The 23,106-nt window shown below is 39.1% G+C and overlaps 1 protein-coding gene across 21 annotated transcripts in view; it reads right to left on the bottom strand.

Moving 5' to 3' along the window:
- The window catches only part of MARCHF7 (membrane associated ring-CH-type finger 7), a 55,985-nt gene that overhangs the window by 26,388 nt on the left and 6,491 nt on the right, over nucleotides 1-23,106 (bottom strand). For 18 of the 21 annotated variants that reach the window (XM_063694882.1, XM_019022248.4, XM_063694881.1 and 15 more), the window contains one exon: nucleotides 12,677-12,843. In XM_063694882.1, coding sequence (XP_063550952.1) covers nucleotides 12,677-12,829 — 153 coding nt within the window. In that variant the 5' untranslated portion in view covers nucleotides 12,830-12,843. Of the gene's footprint in view, nucleotides 1-7,760; nucleotides 8,713-12,676; nucleotides 12,844-22,701; nucleotides 22,811-23,106 lie in introns of those variants that run through there. The other 3 variants (XM_063694884.1, XM_063694889.1, XM_063694893.1) reach the window with 3 other exon arrangements.

The following is a 23,106-nucleotide window of genomic DNA, read 5'->3' as shown; positions in this document are numbered from 1 at the left end:
AAAAATAATTTTTTAAAGCATGTTACCATGAGTTAAGTATGTGGTAAATAGTTTATTATGCTAAAGAACATTAAAATGAAACCAAATTCTTTTAAGTGTTCTTCTGTTTAACAAAAGAGTTAAAATGGAATGCATCATGGGCCATAATTTCAGTCTACATTCATCTAAAATTCACATGATAAACATGAGAACCCAAATAACGTAGTCCATCAAAGCTCTACAGTACAGGTAACAGATAAGTAAATAAATAATTACACTATAAATAAGTACTATAATAGTGAGTACAGTGAAAGTTTTACAGAAAGACCCTAACTATGTTTGAAGGACACAGCGGAAGAGTCAAAGAAGATGGTAACTGAAGTTCACGGGGTAGATGAATGAAAAAAGACATTACAAATAGACAACATAAAAAGACGTATAAACCATTTTACCATCAGATTTTTTAATTGTTTTGAGACAGCATCTCACTCTGTTGCCCAGGCTGGAGTGCAGTGGCACAATCACAGCTCACTGCTGCCTTGATCCTCCCACCTCAGTCTCCAGAGTAGCTGGGACCACAGGCACATATCATCATGGCTAGGTAATTTTTATTTTGTAGAGACAGGGTCTCACCATGTTGCCTAGCTGGTCTTGAATTCCTGGGCTCAAACAATCCTCTGCCTTAGCATCTCAAAGTGCTAGGATTACAGGTGTGAGCCACCACATCTGGCCTGGCTTTCTTCTAAGACATTACTATTTATACTTGATTTTCTATTATACTTCAATTATTAATTTTTAAATTTATTTTTTATAGAGATGGGGTCCCACTATGTTGCCCAAGCTTGTTTTGAACTCCTGGGTTCAAGTGATCCTCCTACCTCAGCCTCCCAAACAGCTGGGATTACAGGCATGAGCCATTGCACCCAGCCAATATGGTTCAATTATGAGAAACATATTGCATGCATTCAGGGGATGTATTAGTTCATGGTAACACTGGAAAAGAAACTTTGAAAATAAAGTAGAAGGTGTGAGGCTGAAAAGGTAGGAATGGGCTACATCAGGAATTCGCCCATCCTTTGCCTAGAGAATATTTTGTAAATTGATAATGGCATTTTTCAGCTTAGCACAAACTTAGTCTCACAAGCCTTCTGTACCTAATATTACAGACACCCAATCAATGAACTGGAGCTAGCGCAAGAAATGAAATTAATCTGATATTTTAGAATCAAACCATTTCATATGCCATCATCATCAAGGTATCAGGGACCTTATCCCGCAGGCCAGTGGTTCTAAAACCTCTGGATTTCAGAGACCAAAATAAAAAAATGTTTTAATTTAAAATTGAGAAACTGTCACTTTTGACCAGTAGGACATCTAAAATAGCAACTAATACCTAATCCTGTCCCCAATTTTTAAAAAAGGCATTTTAATATACTCTCAAAACTTGAAGGATATAATTCAGAATGAGCACTTTAAATTGAATACATTTGTACAAACTCCATAACTTGTCATTATTTTTCTCATTTTGCACAGACTGCATAAACTTACTGAATAGGAGTTCTGCAAACATGATTTTGGGAACTAATGAAGCGGGGGATAAATCAGATCTACTACTATATAGAAAGACTTTTTAGAGGCATGTGGAAGACGAAATAGATGAAATGAACAGAAAGAAAACCAACTAGGAAGCCATTAGAATATCAAGAAATAAGTCCCTACGAAGTAATGGGAATAGAGGGCAATTATAAAAGATAAAAATTCATCAGATTTAGGGACAATGTGAGAAATAGAGAAAAAAGTTTTTTGGTACTGTCTACTGGTGAAATAAATGACTATGCCATTCATTAAAAATACTGATTATAGGGGAGCAGATTTAGATAATGAATTTCATTTGATTCTTGAATGCTGAAGTGTCCAAAGACTTAAAGTCACACTCACTGTTCATTAAACAATTTTCATGACTCACGACACAACATGTAGATTATATGGCTATATCCAAGACAAAAAATGTTTGTTAATATCAGCATATAGATATACATATCAGTATACATAATGTCAGTATATAGAAGGAATGTTTTGGTTAGTTTTGCTATTGGCTTAAGTTCAAAATCAAACCTTTTCCTGGTTCCTACAATCCAATTTTGTCCATATTTGTTCTAATACACTCAGTCTGAAGCAATTGGTTTTTTTCCCTCGGAATTCTTTGAACAATTAAATAAAGTGTCAGATTCATTTAACAATGTATTATCTCTTCTGCTGTCCAGAACTATAGGCCAAATCAAATGAGGGAATAAGTCTGTCTTCAAAGTATACCACCTTGAGCATGACGAATCCTTAAAGAAGTAGTTTTGGGGTTGTTTTCACTTATAAACAATGCCGTTATGAACAACTGTAAATTTTTGTATGGATGTATGTTTTCAATACTCTTGGGTGTAACTGATAGATCATGTAGTAACTTGATGTTTGATATTTGGGGGAATTACTATTTTTCCAACTATAGGTTGATGCTAACAGCTGTGATGGCAGCAGTAGTTCATCTGGAGTGGCTGCCACAAAGACGCCGGCTGCAGCAGGGGAGGCGTGGCAGGGTCTGTGTGCTCCACAGAGTCAGCAACAGGTGGGAGCCCTGACCACTTCCAAGTTGGTGGGGTGGGAGCCCTGTGCTCCCTGACCCAGCTGTGGCTGTAGACTTGGGTATCCCTGTGCTCTCAGGGGCCTGAGAAGCCTCCCTTCCCACCCCCGGCTCCTGCTCCGATTTTGGAGCAAACTTTTGGCCAAGCTTGGGCACTGTCACGATCCAGGTGTGCATGCGCATGCTTGAGGCAGTGCCGACACACCAGCCCACTGCTACCTTGGCCCCCCTCTGGACTTTGGGCACCAACAAGCACAAAGGGAGGCCAAGAGGGAACTGAGGGTGGCTTGGCATGGGTCTGCAGGCATCCCTTGGCACGAACAGCTTGGGTGCCATGAACAGTAGCAGGAGGCAGACATGCTCCTGGGTGAAAAGGGGCAGGTCCCTAGTGAAACCCTACCTTTAAGCCTGGGATGGCCTGAAGCCTGGAGGCTGGGCTGCCAGTTCCACGGACCGGAGTGAGAACTTACGGTGCTTATCCCAGGCCCACCCATTGCCTCCCAAGGACCAATCAGCATGCACTTCCTCTTCTCTGAAGCCCATGAAAATCTCAGACTCAGCCAGATGTCAGGCTGACTTCCCTATGGACAGGAGCTACCCACTTCTGTCTGGTCTCCTCTCCACTGAAAGCTACACACTCGTTGGGATGACCTGCCTGTGGAAAGGAGCCACCCACTTTGGGTCTCCTGAGAGCTGTGCTACTGCTCAATAAAGCCCCTCTTCGCCTTGCTAACCCTCCAACTGTCTGTGTACCTCATTCTCTCTGGACGTGGGACAAGAACATGGGACCCGCCAAATGGTGGGACTTGAAGAGCTGTAACACAAACAGTGCTGAAACACCCCTTCCTACCCCCCACTCACCATGCTGCCGGTGACAAGGAGAGAAGAGCTCTGACCCTTTGGGGAGTCCAGACCTAGGAGCTCCCTGAACCAGGGCTGTGACAACCTCTTTGGGGCTCTGTAGTTCCTTGTGTCTCCAAGCTTTTGGGTGCCACTGCGTTCCTCAGTGCCCACAGAAGAAGCTGCCTGTGGTACACCTGATCCATCCACAGCCTCACAGGGCACCAGTGCCTAGAGCTGCCTGCCCCACTGCACCCAGTGTGCCTGGCTGTAAACAGTGGCCGGACCCTGCGCTCACTTGCCCATGCACCCCCTGCCGATCCATGTCTGGCTCACCCTTGGCAGGCGTGGGATCCGAGCTGACAGCATGAGTCGAACAAAGCCTGCCAGTCCGAGTAGGCAGAACACACCCAGCAGGCCCGAGCAAAACTTGGGCAAAGGCACCACCAGCCACAGAGGCTTCTAGCTGGAAAAGCAACACTCCAAGTGCTGACAGCTGTACCATTTTACAGTCCCATCAACTATGTATGAAGGTTCCAATTCTCCACCACTTACCAACACTGTGATTGTCCATCTTTTTTTTTAATTTTGAGACAGGGTCTCAGTTCTGTTGCCCAGGCAGAATGCAGTGATGCAGTCACAGGTGACTGTGACCTTGACTTCCTGGGCCCAAGCAATCCTTCCACCTCAGCCTCCAGAGTAGCTGAGACTACAGGCATGCGACACCATGCACAGCTAATTTTTAAATTATTTCTTGGTAGAGACTGGGTCTCACTATGTTGCACAGGTCTCAAATTCCTGGGTTCAAGCAATCCTCCCAGATTTGGCCTCCCAACTCAGGCCTGGGATTACAGGCATGAGTCACTGTGCCCAGCCTATCCATCTTTTTTATTCTGGCTATGCTAGTGGGTGTTAAGTATCTCACTGTAGTTCTGACTTGCATTTCCCTAATGACTAATATTTTTTTCATGTACTTATCAGCCATTAATATATCTTTGGAAAAATGTTTATTAAAGTCCTTTGCCCATTTGAAATTGGGTTATCTTTTTATTGTTGAGAGGTAAGAGTTCTTCATATATTCTGGATACAAGTCTCAGTATCCAGTAAGATATATGCTTTGCAAATATTTTCTCTCATTCTGTGGATTGCCTTTTCACTCTCTTGGTATCGATGCACACAAATTTTAATTTTTATGAAAACTAATCAATCTTTTTTTGCATTTCCTGCTTCCCGACTATGAGCACTTGTATGAAACTAGATGGAAGCAACTAAATTTACACTGGAGTTTAAAGAGGTTTCTTTCTTTTTCATTAACTTTCCAGTCTCTACCCAGACAGGTAACAGATTTGGCTCCCAGAGTAAATAGTTTTCATCAGTTATTTCCAATTCAAAAGGCTGTGATATGGTGAATTGTATGGTATATGAATTATAACTCAATAAAATAAGGGAAGAGGTGGAAGGCTATCTTGCCCAACCAAAGTAGCTGAAATACTATATAGTGTATCTGAGAAATCATCAATAAGACAGCTTGGAGACTTAATAGCTACAGATACTGTATGCACAATGAAAAGAAAATAACTTTCCAAGACTTTATATAACTAGCAGGCATCCAATTTTCATTTTATTTCTTTTTACCTTCATAATAGTTATTCATACCACCTTTCCAACAAGAGGTTTACTGGAAGTATAGTCAATGAAATCATTTACTATTACTATTGTATAAGTCAATATTTGCTTTCAGAAAATTATTTCTAAGGTTTTAAAATATTTTCCCAACACAAATGCCCTTAAAACAATGCAATTTAAAAAAAAAAAAACCTTAAGGAGAAAATATTTGCAAATCATGTATCCAATAAGGAACTTGTATTTAGAATATATAAAGAACACTTACAACTGAGTAACAAGACAACTGTACTTTAAAACGAGCAAAGGAGCTATTATAAATAGGCATTTCTGAAAAATGTACAGTAAATGGCCAATTAGCACATGAAAAGATGTACAACATCATTAGTCATCAAGGAAATCCAAATCAAAACCACAATGAGATACATACCACTTCATACCCATTGGGATGGCTAGAATCAGAAATTAAGATAAGTGCTGATGAGAATGTGGAGAGACTGGAATCTTCATACACACAAAAGGGAATGTAAAATGATCTAGCCAGTTTGAAAACAGTATGGCAGTTCCTCAAATGATTGAACACAGAGGTTATGCATGACTCAGCAATTCCATTCCTTTCTTTTAAGAGACAGGGTCTCACTCTATGGCCCAAGCAGTAGTGAAGTGGTGCCATCATAGCTCACTGAAGCCTCAACCTTCTGAGCTTAAGGGATCCTTCCACCTCAGCCTCCCAAAAAGTTAGGACTACAGGTGTGCACCACCATATCAGGTTAGTTTTGAAATATTTTGTAGAGATGGGCTATCACTATATTGCCTAGGCTGGTCTTGTACTCCTGGCCTTAAATACTCCTGCCATTTTGTCTCCCAAAGTGCTGGGATTACAGGCATGAGCCAACATGCCTGGCTCCACTTAGTACATACCAAACACAAGTGAAAACACAAGTCCACACAGAAACTTGCATATGAATGTTTATAGCAGCATTATTCATAATAGTCAGAAGGTAGAAACAACCCAAATGTCCATCAGAAAATAAATGGATAAACAAAATATGGCATATCCATACAATGAAATAATATTCGGCCACAAAAAAGAATAAAGTAGTGACATATGCTATAATATAGATGAACACTGAAAATATGCTAAGTCAAAGAAGCTACTAACAAAAGACTACCTAGTACCTGTTTCTACTCATGTATATGAAAATCCAAAATAGGGAAATCTACAGATATAAAGTAGATTAATGGTTGCTTTGCACTGGTAGGGGAAGAGGGACTAGAGGGGCAGTGCAGTGATAACCATAATGGTTGTGCAGCTCTGTGAATATACTGAAGACTACTGAACTTTAAATGGGCAAACTATATGGTATATGAAATTACAACTTAATAAAGTCATTTCTTAAAAAAGAACTTTAAAGATACTTGCAAATTTACATCAATGTTATCCACTGGCAAATGATTAATCATTAAAAATCATGTAATGCACAGGAACAGAAACTAGCCCAGAATGATATTCTTTTCCTGGGCTCCTCATTTCCATGAGTTAATGACTTGACTGTGAAGTGAATAAATCCTGCTTTGAAAGACTTCCAGAACAACATTACCTTAGCCATGAGCAACAACTTAAGACTTTGAGCTCTCCCTTGTTTGAAATATTCATGTGATGGAGAGTACCCATCTCCACACCAATGCAGAAGAAACTCATGTCACTCCACTGTACACTTTAAGACCAAATTGACAAGCTGTGTTTCCTTGGAGGAATGGTAAATCTTTTTCTGAGACAGGGTCCTGTTCTGTCACCCAAGCTGGAGTGCAATTGCATGATCAAGGGTCATTGCAACCACAACCTCCTGGGCTCAAGCAATCTTCCTGCCTCAGCCTCCTGAGTAGCTGGGACTAAGATGTGTGCTACCATGCCTGGCTAATTTTTATTTTATTTTATTTTATTTTATTTTTAGAGAGGGGTCCCACTATGTCACCCAGACTGGTCTCGAACTCCTGGCCACAAGTGACCCTCCCACCTTGGCCTCCCAAAGTGCTGAGATTAAAGGAGTGAGCCACCATGTCCAGTCTCTTTTTCTTATATGCAATACTCATTATAGAGCCAGTTGTGTTTTCCCGCAATTTTCTTGATACCCAAAATGAGAGCAAGTTTAACTTAAAAATGCTGCAGGGTTTATGCAATGCCTATCAATGTTACAATTCTGACCCACTCTCCATATTTATTACTCTCAGTATTCTATCTGTATATTTCCTTATCCTATTTTAAACTGTTTTCATTTTCTTGTTTAATTGTATATGCATCTATGTATTTATTTCCTTGAAAACTACACTTGCATAAGGTAGTTTTAAAAATTAATGACCACTGGTTCTACACTATGCAAAATATGCAATGGTACTGATCTCTATAGCAGTTATCTACAAACTAAAAAAAAAGGTATCAATAACTTTAAAAAGCCCCTACAACCTTATAAAAAGCCTCCTTTTAAAATTATTTCATATTAAAAGTAATCAACCTCTCAACAAGGCAAAACAGTCAGAACAAACACTAAACAGATTAGTGCTCCCTTAAAGTTACAGAAAAATATACCAAAACAACAATACAAAATTACATATTCACAAATAACCCCTTTTTAACAATATTTATAGAAATTAAATTTTCCTTTAAAAACATGTAAATTTTGCTTACTGTTAACTAAAGACGTAAGATGATCATAGTTGCCAATCATTCAAATTGTGATAAAAATTTAAAGATGGGATAGCAGAAGTAACAGCAAGATTAGTAGCAGGTGAAGCGCAGCTTACAAATGGCTGAGAACTGAAAGATATTTAGGAAATCAACCGTTCGGAACTTAGAATCTACATTTTCCCAAAGAAACAATGCTATCCAGAATCTTGGATTCTTAAGCTCAAGTATATCACATAATAATCATGTAACTGAGAGAAACCACCTATATTTCTAGATTTCAGAACCTTATCGATCAACTGACACAAATATCCATCTTAACTAAAAACAGAAGTAAAAAATGTTCTATAAAATGTCAAGCACTATATAAGGTGTTCCCATATTAAGTCTATAACATAACTGAAATTGATCATGTCCTACCCCTTGACCCTCTTTCCTCTGAAGCTTCAGATTTACCAAGTGCCTGAGATAATGGAAGTTTTATGTCTCTAAGAGTTGTGAGTTAAAAAGCCTCAACAATCTTTTTTTTTTTTTTTTTAAATGTTGCTTCTGGCCAGGTGCAGTAGCTCATGCCTGTAATCCCAGCACCTTTGGAGGGTGAGGCAGGAAGACTGCTTGATCTCCTAAGTTCGAGACCAGCCTGGTCAATACAGTGAGACTTCACATCTACAAAAAATTTAAAAATCAGTGCAGTGTGGTGTGCACACCTGTATTCTCAAGCTACTCAGGAGGCTGAGGTGGGAGGACTGCTTGAGCCAAGGAGGCAGAGGCTTCAGTGAGCTGAGATTGTGCCACTATACTCCAACCTGGGTGAGTGTGAGACCCTGTCTCAAAAACTAAATAATTTTAAAATGCTCCCTTTGACACTGAGTAATCTTAACAATGCTAAATAAAACTAAACATACTATACGTAATTTAATATTTGGATAACATTATACTATACCCTACAGATATTATCTTAAACCAATGTAAAGCCAGGAAATAATAATGGTAACAGTAAAAGTTAACAATTATAAATAATTATAAATAAATAAAAATAACAATTATAAATAATTATAATTAGTAACATCTGAACCCCTATACTATGTTCTAGGCACTGTTCCAAGTGCTTCACATGTATTCTTTCTTTCAATTAATCTTAACAATTAAGATGAACAATCTTGTTCATCTTACATCTCACATATAGATGTGGCTGTATGAAGAAACCACTATCACTATCACCATTTTACAGAAGAAAAAACAGATAAATAAAATACGGGCCAGGCATGATGGCAGATGTCTGTAATCCCATCACTTTGGGAGGCTGAGGCGGGAGTACTGCTGGAGGCCAGGAGTTTGAATCCAGCCTGGGCAACATAGCAAGACCCCATCTCTGTAAGAAAAAATTTTTAAAAAAATTAGCCACGTGTGTGTGGGGGGGGGGGGGGCGCGGTGGTGCTGCGCATCTATAGTCCCGGCTACTCAGGAGGCTGAGGCAGGAGGATTGCTTGTGCCCAGAAAGTTGTGGCTGTGCCGAGTCATGATTGCTCAACTACACTACAAGCTGGGCGACAGAGCAGGACCCTGTCTCTTAAAAAGTGTAACACTTTGTTCAAGAACACAGGAGTTTCAATTTCTAAATCAAAACTAAATAAGCAAAGCAGCCTAAAAATGGTTGACTTATGGTTGAAACTGCTCCCATACCATTAAAAAGAAAAAAGCGATTAAAAAACTGATTGTAAGCAACTTAAAGCAACTAAAAAGCATTTAGAAAATACCTAAAATTTATAAAAATAATTTATCTTAAGAATCAATAAAGATTTTAAAAATTCTACTTGGTTTTTGGATGTTTGCAAGTAATTTTTGAATTTTACTTGGGTACTTAAATACATGAAAATTTTGGAACAGAATGAAATCAACACTAATATGTTACTACAACCATCATTTAGGTGGGGTCATTTTGAAGTCATTAACATGACATTTAAATGGTGTTTTTTTTTGTTTTTGTTTTTTTTTTTGAGACAGAGTCTCGCTCTGTCGCCCAGGCTAGAGTGCTGTGGCGTGATCTTGGCTCACTGCAAGCTCTGCCTCCAGGGTTCATGCCATTCTCCTGCCTCAGCCTCCCGAGTAGCTGGGACTACAGGCGCCCGCCACCACGCCCGGCTAATTTTTTGTAATTTTAGTGGAGACGGGGTTTCACTGTGTTAGCCAGGATGGTCTCAATCTCCTGACCTTGTGATCCGCCTGCCTAAGCCTCCCAAAGTGCTGGGATTACAGGCGTGAGCCACCGTGCCTGGCTGAAATTTAAATGGTTTTTTTAAAAAAAATGCTATTTGTTTAACATAATAAGAAATGGAATTTTTTTTTTTGAGACAGAGTTTCACTCTTATTGCCCAGGCTGGAGTGCAATGACGCGATCTTGGCTCACGGCAACTTGCGTCTCCAGGATTCAAGTGATTCTCCTGCCTCAGCCTCCCGAGTAGCTAGGACTACAGGCATGCGCCACCACGCCCGGCTAATTTTGTCTTTTTAGTAGAGACGGGGTTTCTGCGTGTTGGTTAGGCTGGTCTCAAACTCCCGAACTCAGGTGATCCACCTGCCTCGGCCTCCCAAAGTGCTGGGATTACAGGCGTGAGCCACCATGCCAGGCCAGAAATGAACTTTTTTGAATAATCTACAACATTAACAAGTTAGAAGAAACAGTTTGAAAACGGTCATATCTTAAGGAGAATGTCAATAAATTTACCAAATATATTCAGGATTTTAGCACCTACACTATTATAGTAATTATTATAACAATTATAAAAAACATGCAACAGTAGCTAACATTTATATAGTATTTATCATATGCCAGGCACTATTATCATTTAACATAAAGCATTGTCATGTAACTATAACAACTGGATAAAGTAGGTGATACAAAAAGATGTCGGCCAGGTGCAGTGGCTCACACCTGTAATCCCAGCACTCTGGGAGGGAAGGTGGGCAGAATGGTTGAGCCCAGGAGTGAGACCTGCCTGGGCAACATAGCGAAACCCCATCTCTTCAAAAAAACACAAAAATTAGCTAGGCATGGTGGCACGTCCCTGCAGTCCTAGCTGCTGGAAGAGAGGCTGAGGTGAGAGGACCACTTGAGCCTGGGAGGTCTAGGCTGTAGTGAGCCGTGATTGCACCACTCACTCCAGCCTGGGTAACAGAGTGAGATCCTGTCTCAAAAAAAGAAACAAACAAACAATCAAAAACAATCACAACAGAAAAAGATGTCAATAGCTAGTAAGTCATGAAACATGACTCCTCTCTAGGCAGTACAGTCTGGTTTCAAAATTTGTGTTCCTCATTAATAAGCTATATATATTTTTTAAATTAGACAAAAATGAGTAGACAAAATTTTATGAAGACAATACAGGAAAACACAATTCTGTGCCCTTTATATGTCACCATGACATTTCTACAGAAGGCAAAATATATGATTCTACACCTCTAGGAATCATAAACTTGTCTAGCAGCAGAAAATGTACAGTATCAATTGACATTTAAAATGAGACTAGGTTCCGCTGAGCTGGAGTTTAAAATAAAATAGAGACCAGGTAAACAGTTCATATAAAGTCAATTAAGAAATGGGTAGTAGATATGAGCATTTTCGTTTTTTTGTTTTGCTTTGTTTTTTACTTCAGTCTTGCTCTGAATATCTTAAAGAATGCTTACTACTGTGTAGGAACATTTTTATGAGACTTTGTCATATATCAGATCACATAACATATAAATATATAAATACTTAACACAAAGAAATTTTCAAAGGATTCTTTTAGAGTACCTCAACATCAGACTTTTGCAAATCAAACATTAATTATAACATTCAGCCAAAAATGCAATGAGCTTAAATTTGCTACAATGATAAGCCATTTCAAAAGCCAAAGAACTAGCCAGGCATGGTGGGCATGTGCCTATAATCTCAGCTACTCAGGAGACTGAGGTGGGAGAGTCATTTGAGCCAGAGTTTGAGACCAGTCTGGGCAACATAGCAAAACCCTGTTTCAAACAACAAAAAGCTTGTGGTCCTAACGAAAACTAGCTACATAAGAGTAGATGGACATACCAATACAAACTCATTACTCACCATAAAAATAAAATTTAAAAATTCATGTAGAAGACTTTTAGCACTTTCATAAAAAGATAACCCGTTAATTTAAAAATCATTCAACATTCAAAGCAAAATGTTTAGAAGTTATAATCTCACAGAAAAACACTTAACATTTGTTATTTCACCACTGCTTTGTGTATATGCAGAGAAAAGTCAGATGAATCAGTGTGATCTTAGAGGAAAAGGAGGTACAGTTTTTGTTCCTCTGACAAAGCCATTCACATTGATTGACCAGTTTAGTTAAATTTATACTTATATTTTTATGTACAAGGTTTTCCAAGTCTTTGGAAAGCATTTTTTTTTTTTTGAGATGGAGTCTCACTCTGTCACCCAGGCTGCAGTCTCATGATCTCAGCTCACTGCAACCTCCAACTCCTGGGTTCAAGCAATCCTCCCTCTTCGGCCTCCCAAGTAGCTGGGATTACAGGTGTGTGCCACCACGTCCAGCTAATTTTTTTGTATTTTTAGTCGAGACGGGGTTTCGTCATGTTGGCCAAGCTGGTCTCGAACTCCTGACCTCAAATGATCTGCCAGTCTCAGCCTGCCAAAGTGCTGGGATTACAGGCGTGAGCCACCGTTCCCAGCCCAAAAGTATGATTTTATATGAGGTTACAATCTGTTATCCATAATTCTGAAGTCCAAAAAGTTTGAAAAATGTTATTCATTTTGCTACATATATATTGGTTTTGATTACAGGATGCCTCAGATCCAGCTAACACATTTTTTAAATACCCCCAAAAGAGTGGCCCTAGGGATTTTGAAAAAGGCTGTATACATATATTCCAAATAAAAATGTTACCTGATATTCAGAATCCAATCTACATGAAGAGTCTCTTGAGTGATAGGTATCATTTAAACTACTTCCTCTGCTTCCAGACATCATCCTAGCACTTAAGGAGCTGGAAGGTTGAACAGAAATTCTTCTTGGAATCCTTGAAGGTTTAGACTCCATTCTTAAATATTTTTCTGTGAAATAAAAATTTTCATTAATTGCCTTTGGGAAAATATGAAAGCCTTTAATGCTTAATCCTCCTTAATCATCAGCTCAAATAAAAAATTAGCCATACAAATTAACCATATCTGACAAGGTATATTGTGAAATGATCACCACTTCTCTTCTGCAAAGCAGAAGTTCATCAAAGGTTTCCTATCGTCCATAAAAGGAAGCAAACAAACATGGTAAAAGTGGAATGAAGAACTCTGAGGTCTGTTGTTTCCAAAATCTGGGCTCTTTTCCTTACTCAATTTTGTCTATTACATATTCTACATGAATTTGTCCTTGACTCTCTTGGTATTCTCTATTTTTAGTGTTCAATGCTCATACCTGTTGTACTATTTGCATACCCCTTAATACACTATGATCTTACAAACCTTTATATGTGCCTGGAAAGTCTATACATTCCCCACCCAATTCTTGGTCATCTGTTTAAACACAAGTACCTTTCTTCTCTGTATATGTTTCTACTTCATACATACTTTTGATACTACTATGCATTGTAATTTGTTTACCTTTCTATTTCCCCATCTCAACAATGAATTTTCTAGGTCAGAATCATTTAAAGTATTTTAAAATCACTGCCTGGGATACAATAGGTACTCAATAAACACAAGAATGAATGAACTTTCTTTTTATTTACCACTCATAGGATCTCTTAATTATAACAAAAATAATAGCAATAGCTGATATTTATTAAGTATTATATGCAAGGTCTGACAGTAAGGACCTTCTGATTATCTGTTAGTTCACTGACTCTCCAGACCAACCCTGTGAGACAGGTACTATATTATCTCCACTTTATAAATAAGAAAACAGGCACTGAGAGGTTAAGCAATTTGCATATGATCACACAGCTAATAAAGTGTTTCTCAAAATGTTTTCAAAGATTGTTTATGGTACTATTGGAAAGTAACATTTTAAGTAAAAAGGTCAATCTATAAAACTACACATACAGTATGATTCTATTTATGCAAATAAAATGAATAAAACTTCTAAGAAAAAAACAAAATGTTAAATTTATTTTGTGGAACTGAGTGCTTTCCACTTTATAGATTAATAATTTCCAAGTTTTCCTCACTAAACATTTCTAAACCCACAACGAAAGTAATGATTACCTATGCCTGATTATTAAATACGTATAAACGGAATCATACAATAAGTACTCTTTTGTGTCCAGCTTCATTTGCTCAACACTGTATTTGTGAGATTCATCTGTGTTGTTGCATGCAGTCTTAAGTTCACTCTAATTTCTTTACGTAGCATTCCACCATATGGCACACAATTTATTTTCCCATTCTACCATGAATGTACGCTAGATTGTTTCCATTTGGGAGTTGTAATAGTGCTACTATAAGGACATTACTACTATAATTTAAAAAGCTTTTTTTTTCTGAGACGGAGTCTCACTCTGTTGCCCAGGCTAGAGTGAAGTGGCACGATCTCGGCTCACTGGAAGCTCCACCTCCTGGGTTCACGCCATTGTCCCGCCTCAGCCTCCCAAGGAGCTGGGACTACAGGCACCCGCCACCACGCCCAGCTAATTTTTTTGTATTTTTAGTAGAGACGGGGTTTCACCATGTTAACCAGGATGGTCTCGATCTCCTGACTTCATGATCTGCCCGCCTCGGCCTCCCAAAGTGCTGGGATTACAGGCATGAGCCACCGTGCCCGGCCTTAAAAAGCTTTTAAAATATTCTGAGGCAAGGATTTACAAGGCCTCTGACTGTATCTCATATAAGTGGAATCATACAATATTTGTCTTTTCGTGATTGGCAAATTTATTTCCCTTATCCTAATGTTCTCAAAGTTCATCTATATTGTACCATATGCCAGAATTTCCTTCCTTTTTAAAGGCTGAATATTATTGTATTGCATGCACAGTTATGCATCACTCAAGAACAGGAATATATTCTAAGAAATGCGTCTTTAGGTGATTTCTTCACTGTGCAAAAATAATAGTGTACATACACAAACCTAGATGGTATAGTCTAATACCTGGATTATATAGTATAACCTACTGTTTCTAGGCAGCAAATCTTTACAGCATGTTCCTGTACTGAATACTGTAGACAAATGTAATTCAATGGTAAGTATTTATATAACTAAACAGAGAAAAGATACATTAAAAATAATTATAGTCAAATCATAGAGAAAGAAGATTGGTGGTTAGCGGGGGATGGGGAGTTGTTTAATGAGTATGAAATTTTGGTTTTACAAGATGAAAAGAATTATGGAGATAGATGATAGTGATGTTTGCACAACATTATGAATATATCCAATAATACTGAATTGTACACAAACATGGTTAAGATGGTAAAATTTTATGTTCTCTGTATTTTATCACAAAAAAATAACAACAAGTTGGGGGTGATGGTGCATGTGGCTGGAAAGCAAGTTGTTAAATTAAAACCTGTATCTGGCCGGGGGCGGTGGCTCACGCCTGTAATCCCAGCACTTTGGGAGGCTGAGGCAGGCGGATCATGAGGTCAGGAGATCAAGACCATCCTGGCTAACACAGTGAAACCCCGTCTCCACTAAAATTACAAAAAATTAGCCGGCTGTGGTAGCGGGTGCCTGTAGTCCCAGCTACTTAGGGGGATGAGGCAGGACAATGGTGTGAACCCGGGAGGCGGAGCTTGCAGTGAGCAGAGATCGCGCCACTGCACTCCGGCCTGGGTGCAAGAGCGAGACTCGGTATCAAAAAACAAAACAAAACAAAAAAAACCTGTATCTGGAGCAGTAGTAGAGCTTCAGATTCTTCCCCAGTTCCATTCCCCTAAAGGTAGGATATTTATTCTTGGCAAATAAATCTTTCCTAGGTAACACTCGTGTCCCCACCACCCCCCATCTCCCACACACGACATGCAATAATCTCCGCAGGAGTTTAGGCATGGGGTCAGTATAAGGAATAAAAGAAAATTTATATACTCAGTATTGAGACCCACAGACTCTTTCGTGGTCCTGTTTCTACAATGCTGTCAGGAGACTAAGGGATTCTACTCTTGGATCACCAAACACCCGTGATAAGATTTCTGAATGTCATCTGAAATGTTTCCACTTTAAAGGCTAGCCTTCCACTAGACCATTCTATCCTACAACAAAGGCTGCTAGTCACCAGGAGTTTCTCATGAGGATTTTTAATGCTTCCCTCTAACTGACAAACATCAAGGACTATCATGTAATCAAGGAAGGCCTCCAATATGAAAGAAGGACCAAAGTAAACAACAATAAAAACAAAACTTTAAGATGTTGCAGGGAGAGGAAAATTTGGGGGAAAGGGGCTTATTTCTATCCTCACAGGGATCAAATAACATTCATTCATTCATTGGGAGAAAATTTTTGCAATCTACCTATCTGACAAAGAGCTAATATCCAGAATCTACAAAGAACTTAAATTCGTAAGAAAAAATCAAACAAAGAACCCTATAAAAAAGTGGGCAAAGGATATGAACAGACACTTCTCAAAAGAAGACATTTATGCAGCCAACAGACACATGAAAAAATGCTCATCATCCACTGGTCATCAGAGAAATGCAAATCAAAACCACAATGAGATACCATCTCACACCAGTTAGAATGGCGATCATTAAAAAGTCAGGAAACAACAGGTGCTGGAGAGGATGTGGAGAAATAGGAACACTTTTACATTGTTGGTGGGACTGTAAACTAGTTTAACCATTCTGGAAGACAGTGTGGCGATTCCTCAAGGATCTAGAACTAGAAATACCATTTGACCCAGCCATCCCATTACTGGGTATATACCCAAAGGATTATAAATCATGCTACTATAAAGACACATGCACAAGTATGTTTACTGTGGCACTACTCACAATAGCAAAGACTTGGAATCAACCCAAATGCCCATCAATGATAGACTGGATAAAGCAAACGTGGCACATATACACCATGGAATACTATGCAGCCATAAAAAAGGATGAGTTCATGTCCTTTGTAGGGACATAGATGAAGCTGGAAACCATCATTTTCAGCAAACTACGCCAAGGACAGAAAACCAAACACTGCATGTTCTCACTCATGGGTGGGAACTGAACAATGAGAACACTTGGACACAGGGTGGGGAACATCACACACTGGGGCCTGTTTTAGGGTAGGGGGAGGGGGAAGGATGGCATTAAGAGAAATATCTATTGCAAATGACGAGTTAATGGGTGCAGCACACCAACATGGCACATGTATACATATGTAACAAATCTGCACATTGTGCACATGTACCCTAGAACTTAAAGTATAAAAAAAATTCATTCATAAAATAAGAACAGGATGTGTGAGAATACAAAGACAGCATAATAAAGAGCTTATGGAAATTCAAAATGCCATATACTTGTTAAAATGAGATATACTGAAATAAATTCAACATAAGGACTGGGAGTAAGTTGCAGAAACCTCCTGGAAAGCAGAACCAAAGAAATAGCAAATGTAACATGAAAATAATTATCTAGAGAGTTATAATTTGACTGTGGTTACAGAAAAATATAGAGAAAATTACCAAATAAACTTTTCTAGAAACGAAGGACAGAACTCTCCAAATTGAAAGGGCTCAAGACTACATAAGAGCATCAAAGAGAAAAGACCAACACTAAGCACAATATACCATCTTGAAACTGCAGAAAACCAGAAGTAATGGGAAGATCCTATAAGTTACTAGAGTGGAAAAAATGGGTCACATACAAAGAGAACGTAATCAGAACGGCTTAACAGCAACAATAAAGTCTTAAGACAATGAAATAATGCTTATAATACTGAGAAAAATGTTTAGCCTTGAATTCCAATCTAGCAAGTACATTTGAAGTGGAGAACAGAACATGTTTTCAGACATGCAAAGTCTCAACAAAACAAAACGACCAAAAACACTACCAGAGGAAGGTAAATGAAGAGCGTGTCCTAGAAAAATGGGAGTGTGAGGCAGGAAATAACGATATGAAACCCAGGAAGCAGCGATAAAGGGGAACTTAAGGGGGATGCTATGCAGAAAGCATGGCAAGCAAACAATTCGGACTGGAGCAGGACCTCAGGTAGCAGAAGTTCTAAGAAAAGAAAAAGCATCACATGGAAACTACATCTCATTGGCATGTGGAAGAGATGGTACAACTTGAAAAAACTGTATATAGAAGAAAAGGCAATTTTAAAAATTAATTTTTTAACTTGGAAAAACTTAGCTGTTCATGAAAGGCATGATTGTATTAGGTGAGCTCTTTAATATTTACATAGTCTTAATAATGTAAATATAGACTACTGAATCAATTTGCTACATATTGTGAGATGGAAGTGGGCAGTGGAAATAAGAATGGTAGGAAACAATGAAAAACCATGAAATAACAGTATAAGCACACTGTTTAGAAAAATGAAAGTATGTAAGTCCTAAAAGAAATAGCTAAATAGCAGAGGGGCACTGCCTTTGCAAAGTGGGACTAGAGATGGGGTAAAGGGTAAGGAAAAGGACTGCTCTTTTCCTTAGAAGCAGGATGACCATATTTCCCCACTTGCCCAGAACAGTCCCAGTTTATGTGCTGAAAAATTCTAATTTATGCTTATTATCCCAGAATAATTATTAATAGTACCTACGCTGTCTCTTAAAAGTGGCCTCATTTGGATGATAAAGCACATGGTCACCTAACTTAGAAATCTTTTCTACCATCGGCTTTTTACAAACTATATACGTATTCGGTAAGTCCATACAAAATATTTCATTAAAAAGAGGTAAATTCTGAACTGGAAATTTTTTAAAGGCATTCATTAGAAGAAAGAATATTAATGGTTAAACAGTGACAATGCAAAAGCCCATGAACAATTTAACAAGTAGCAGATGTGGTATTTTATCAAGGCAGCTATGAAGACACTAAAGGGACTGTATTTGCAATCAGAGGATTTTTGGGAAACAAAATGCTTTTTAAAAGACATATGTCAATATTAAGTTCTATGACAACAATAATGTTTCCTAATAATACCTCTTATAGTTTACTCTGACTACATTTACACCCAGTTCTTACTTGCAGAACTAAACTAACCTAGTAGGAAATCTGCTTAAAACAAACCTCCTTGGGAGAAGGCAAAGAGGCAGAGTCCTTTGAGAGAGATAATTTGATATTGTATGAAACTATTTTTGGCAACTCCTCTACATAAATTGATTGAATTTTGACAATGTAGGTGTTACATGAAAACTTATGTAATCTGGTTGCGTAAGTTGTAGGTCAAAAGCACAAAATATAGTGAAAAACAAAAATGTGCAGTCCTTGAGAAACTTCTATCGAATCACTTAGAAGGTTCTAAGAGACATCTTTTCAAGTCCATTCATTCATTTAACCAAGTTTTTTGGATACTCATGCACTAAGCACAGTAATTAATACTCAACAAGTGAATGAGGTAGGGGGACAACACTAAACGTTCTGAGATGGTGCCTGTAAAGAAATTGTAGTCTAATATGGAACAAACTACACAAATAATCACATAACTTCAATAGTTCTAAGTGCTACAAAGGAAAAGGTATAGGCTGGGCGTGGTGGCTTACAGCTGTAATCTCTGCACTTTGGGAGGCCGAGGTGGATCACTTGAGGCCAGGAGTTCGAGACCAGCCTGGCCAACACAGTGAAACCCTGTCTCTACTATAAATACAAAAATTAGCCAGGTGTGGTGGCACGCGCCTGTGATCCCAGCTACTCAGGAGGCTGAGGCACAAGAATCACTTGAAGCCCGGGAGGTGGAGGTTGCAGTGAGCTAACACCGGGCCACTGCACACCAGCCTGGGCAACAGAGAAAGACTGTCTCAAAAACAAAAAAGAAAAGAAAAGAAAAGAAAAAGGTATAAGCAAGAGCAGACTACTGGAAAGAGGCATTTGAAGCTTAATGTTTTAAACCAAGACTTAAAAACAAATAGCGCAAAAAAAGTTCACGTGTATAATCTTTCCTCAATGGTCAATGAAATGGTCTTTTCCTTCTGTCACTATGTCATGCTTTTTAAAATTCAGATTTCATTTCAGAGCTGGACAGTTAGGCTATCTTCCTGTTTGGTGATAAGAAACTTATCACCAGGGCTGATTTTGTAGGTGTGGGCTCCAAGCTTCATTAAAAGTTTTGCAACTGACATCCTGAAATTCTATCTTTGAATTTGTGTTTTATAAGTGGAGTCAGATAGGACAGTGAAGTATGCCTCACTGAAGTCCCAGTCATGATAGATCCACTAGCATTTTATCCTCATGTTCCTCATCAACAAGTCTATGACTGAGGAAGGGGAGGCACTGACAAGAAGCTACACTTTCTATTCTCCAGAACTGGTATTGAGTGTGTAAGGAATCTAATTAGCTACAAAGCCACACAAACACAGACAAAAATCGTACGACTGGTATTTGAGATTTTTCACTTATTGAACTTTTTGACTTCTGAGATGAAGTTTCTGGATGAAGATTCTCTGAAGCTGATAATGCAGCTGCTAGTTTACCTAATAAGACATACTTTTACTCTGTTAAGTATGCCTTCACCTTAAGGCATTTTAATAGTGGCTGACACAGCAACAAGAGTAAAAAACCTGTATTCATACCAATTCAACAATTTATGTAGTCTATATCTCACAAACCTGTGGGCTTGCTTTAGCTATGAAAAAAATGAACTGCTTTTTTAAATGAGTGACTCCATTCCTCTGGGCATCCTAAGAAACTCTGAAGATATCCAGGACATAAACAAGGTAAGGAATCTTAACAGGCCACCTCCTCACAATAAGGTGGACTCCAAAAGACCACAACCTCAGATTAAGAGTTAAGGTATTAGGCCCGGCGTGGTGGCTCATGCCTGTAATACCAGCACCTTGGAAAGCCAAGGAGGGTGAATCACAAAGTCAGGAGTTCAAGACCAGCCTGGCCAACATGGCGAAACTGTCTCTACTAAAAATACAGAAAAAAAAAAAAATAGCCGTGTGTGGTGGCTCGCACCTGTAATCTCAGCTAATCCGGAGACTAAGGCAGGAGAATTGCTTGAATCCGGGAGGCAGAGGTTGCAGAGAGCCGAGATCATGCCACTGTACCCCAGCCTGAGCAACAGAGCAAGACTCTGTCTTGAGGGGTTGGGGAAAGAGTTAAGCTATTAATAGAAGTAAACCAGCTCTTGTGCAGATTTGCAGCCCAGGTTAATGTTGCCTGCTTGGTAAATGGAAGTTCAAATCCTGAATTTGGTTTAAGGTGGTCCCAATTTAGTAATCTACCAGGAACATGGCAGAAGCCAACATAAATCTTGCTAGAGGAATATACCTTCATGCTAACTTTCAAATTATTTCTACAAGTATTTTTTCAAGTATAACGAACAAGGGATAACTAAGTATACAGCAAAATAAGATACCACAAACAAGGTCTTTGAGACACAAGATGAGAGAAAAAAAACAGGGTAGCAAAAACATCAAAGCAAGCATTTCAGGCAGATTATAAAACTATGCTTAGCGTGTTTGAATAAAGAGAAGCTTGAAAAATACAGGCAAGGAACAGGAAACTGCAAAAAGAGCACTTTTTAACAAATATACAATAGCCATAATATAAATACCACCATGAGGATGAGACACCCAAAATGGAAGACATTATGTAAGATAATTGGCCTAGACTCTTCAGAAATCCTCCATGGCTGGGTGCAGTGGCTCACGCCTGTAATCCCAGCACTCTGGGAGGCCAAGGCAAGAGGATCACGAGGTCATGAGTTCAAGACCAGGCTGGCCAACATGGTGAAACCCCATCTCTACTAAGAATACAAAAATTAGCAGGGCATGGTGTTGCGTGCCTGTAATCCTAGCTCCCTGGAAGGCTGAGGAAGGAGAATCGCTTGAATCCAGGAGGCGGAGGTTGCAGTGAGCCAAGATGGCACCACTGCACCCCAGCCTGGGCAACAGAGCAAGACTCCATCTTGGGGCTGGAGGGGGGAGGGCGGAACACTCCTCCAACATTCTTGGCCTCATACTAAGCACTAGGCAGCGGCAGTCCACTACTGGAATACTCTGAAGGTAAATAAAGCAATAATAAGGGTCATATCCATCTCGACTACAGACAAAACAAAGTCAACCCACCATACTAATGCCCCGACAGAAGAAGAATATACCCATATCAACGCACAAATATTGTTTATCTCAGTCTCTAATCTGTTCTGTTTTTAGTTTAGCATTTAGTCAAAACTTGTATGATGCACAAAAATGCAAGGAAAAAAAATCACCCCATTACCAAGAGATAAAATGGCAGAACCAGACCAAGACATGGCCCCAATGTCAACAAACAAGCAAACTGATGGGTTTAACAATAGACTAGGTAAAATTGAAAAACTGGGGAAGGAGGAAATAAGCTAGAAAAAAATCCCCTCAAACTAAATTAGTATTAGGATCATTACGGGAAGAGACATGGCTCCAAGGATGAGGACCCAAAGTCGTGGAAATGGATAAAAGTCAGATTCAATACATACTTCAAGTCAGAAAGGATTTACCTAATAACTGGGAAGGGAGGCAATTATAATACTGATGAAGAACAAACATTTTACTGTTTTTCTTTCAGGGGATTGGGAGTGGGCGGGGTGGTGGTGGGGGGTGGTCAAGGAAGCACACCAAGATTAGTTGGTTTTGAAAAATGAGCTGTCTGGCTGGCTGTGGTGGCTTCCAGCACTTTGGGAGGCCAGGGCAGGATTGCTTGAGGCTAGGAGTTCAAGACCAGCCTGGGTAACATATTGACACCCCATCTCTACAAAAAATATTTTTAAAAAAAGAATAAGCAGACCAGCCTGGCCAACACGGTGAAACCCCGTCTTTACTAAAAATACAAAAAAAGATTTAGCTGGGCGGTAGTGGTGCACACCTGTAATCCCAGCTACTCGGAAACTGAGGTAGGAGAATTGCCTGAGCCTGGGGAGGTGAAGGTTGTGGTGAGCGGAGATCGCGCCACTGCATCAGAGTGAGACACTTTCTGAAAATAATAATAATAAGCAATTAGAAGTGCCCAGAAGGTCCAGGAGAACGCTGGAAATACAGTTTTGAAAACATAAGAGAGCAGTGTGGCTGACGGTAAATTTTTCAGTTACATACACTGATTTATTTACTGTTTTCCAGATACATATGCTACCTCCTTGCCTTCTACTTGTACTGTACCTTCTATTTGGCACTCTTCCCACAAACTTATCTCTAGTAGAATTTGGGGTACTATGAAAAAGTAAATTGAAAAACTTCAGGCAGTTTAAGAAAACATTAGGAGGAAAGGAGTTCT

This window comes from Gorilla gorilla, chromosome 11 (genome assembly GCF_029281585.2).
Source record: "Gorilla gorilla gorilla isolate KB3781 chromosome 11, NHGRI_mGorGor1-v2.1_pri, whole genome shotgun sequence".
Taxonomy (NCBI): domain Eukaryota; kingdom Metazoa; phylum Chordata; class Mammalia; order Primates; family Hominidae; genus Gorilla; species Gorilla gorilla.
Note: the sequence above shows the minus strand (reverse complement) of the source record. Positions and strands in the feature narration are given on the sequence as shown.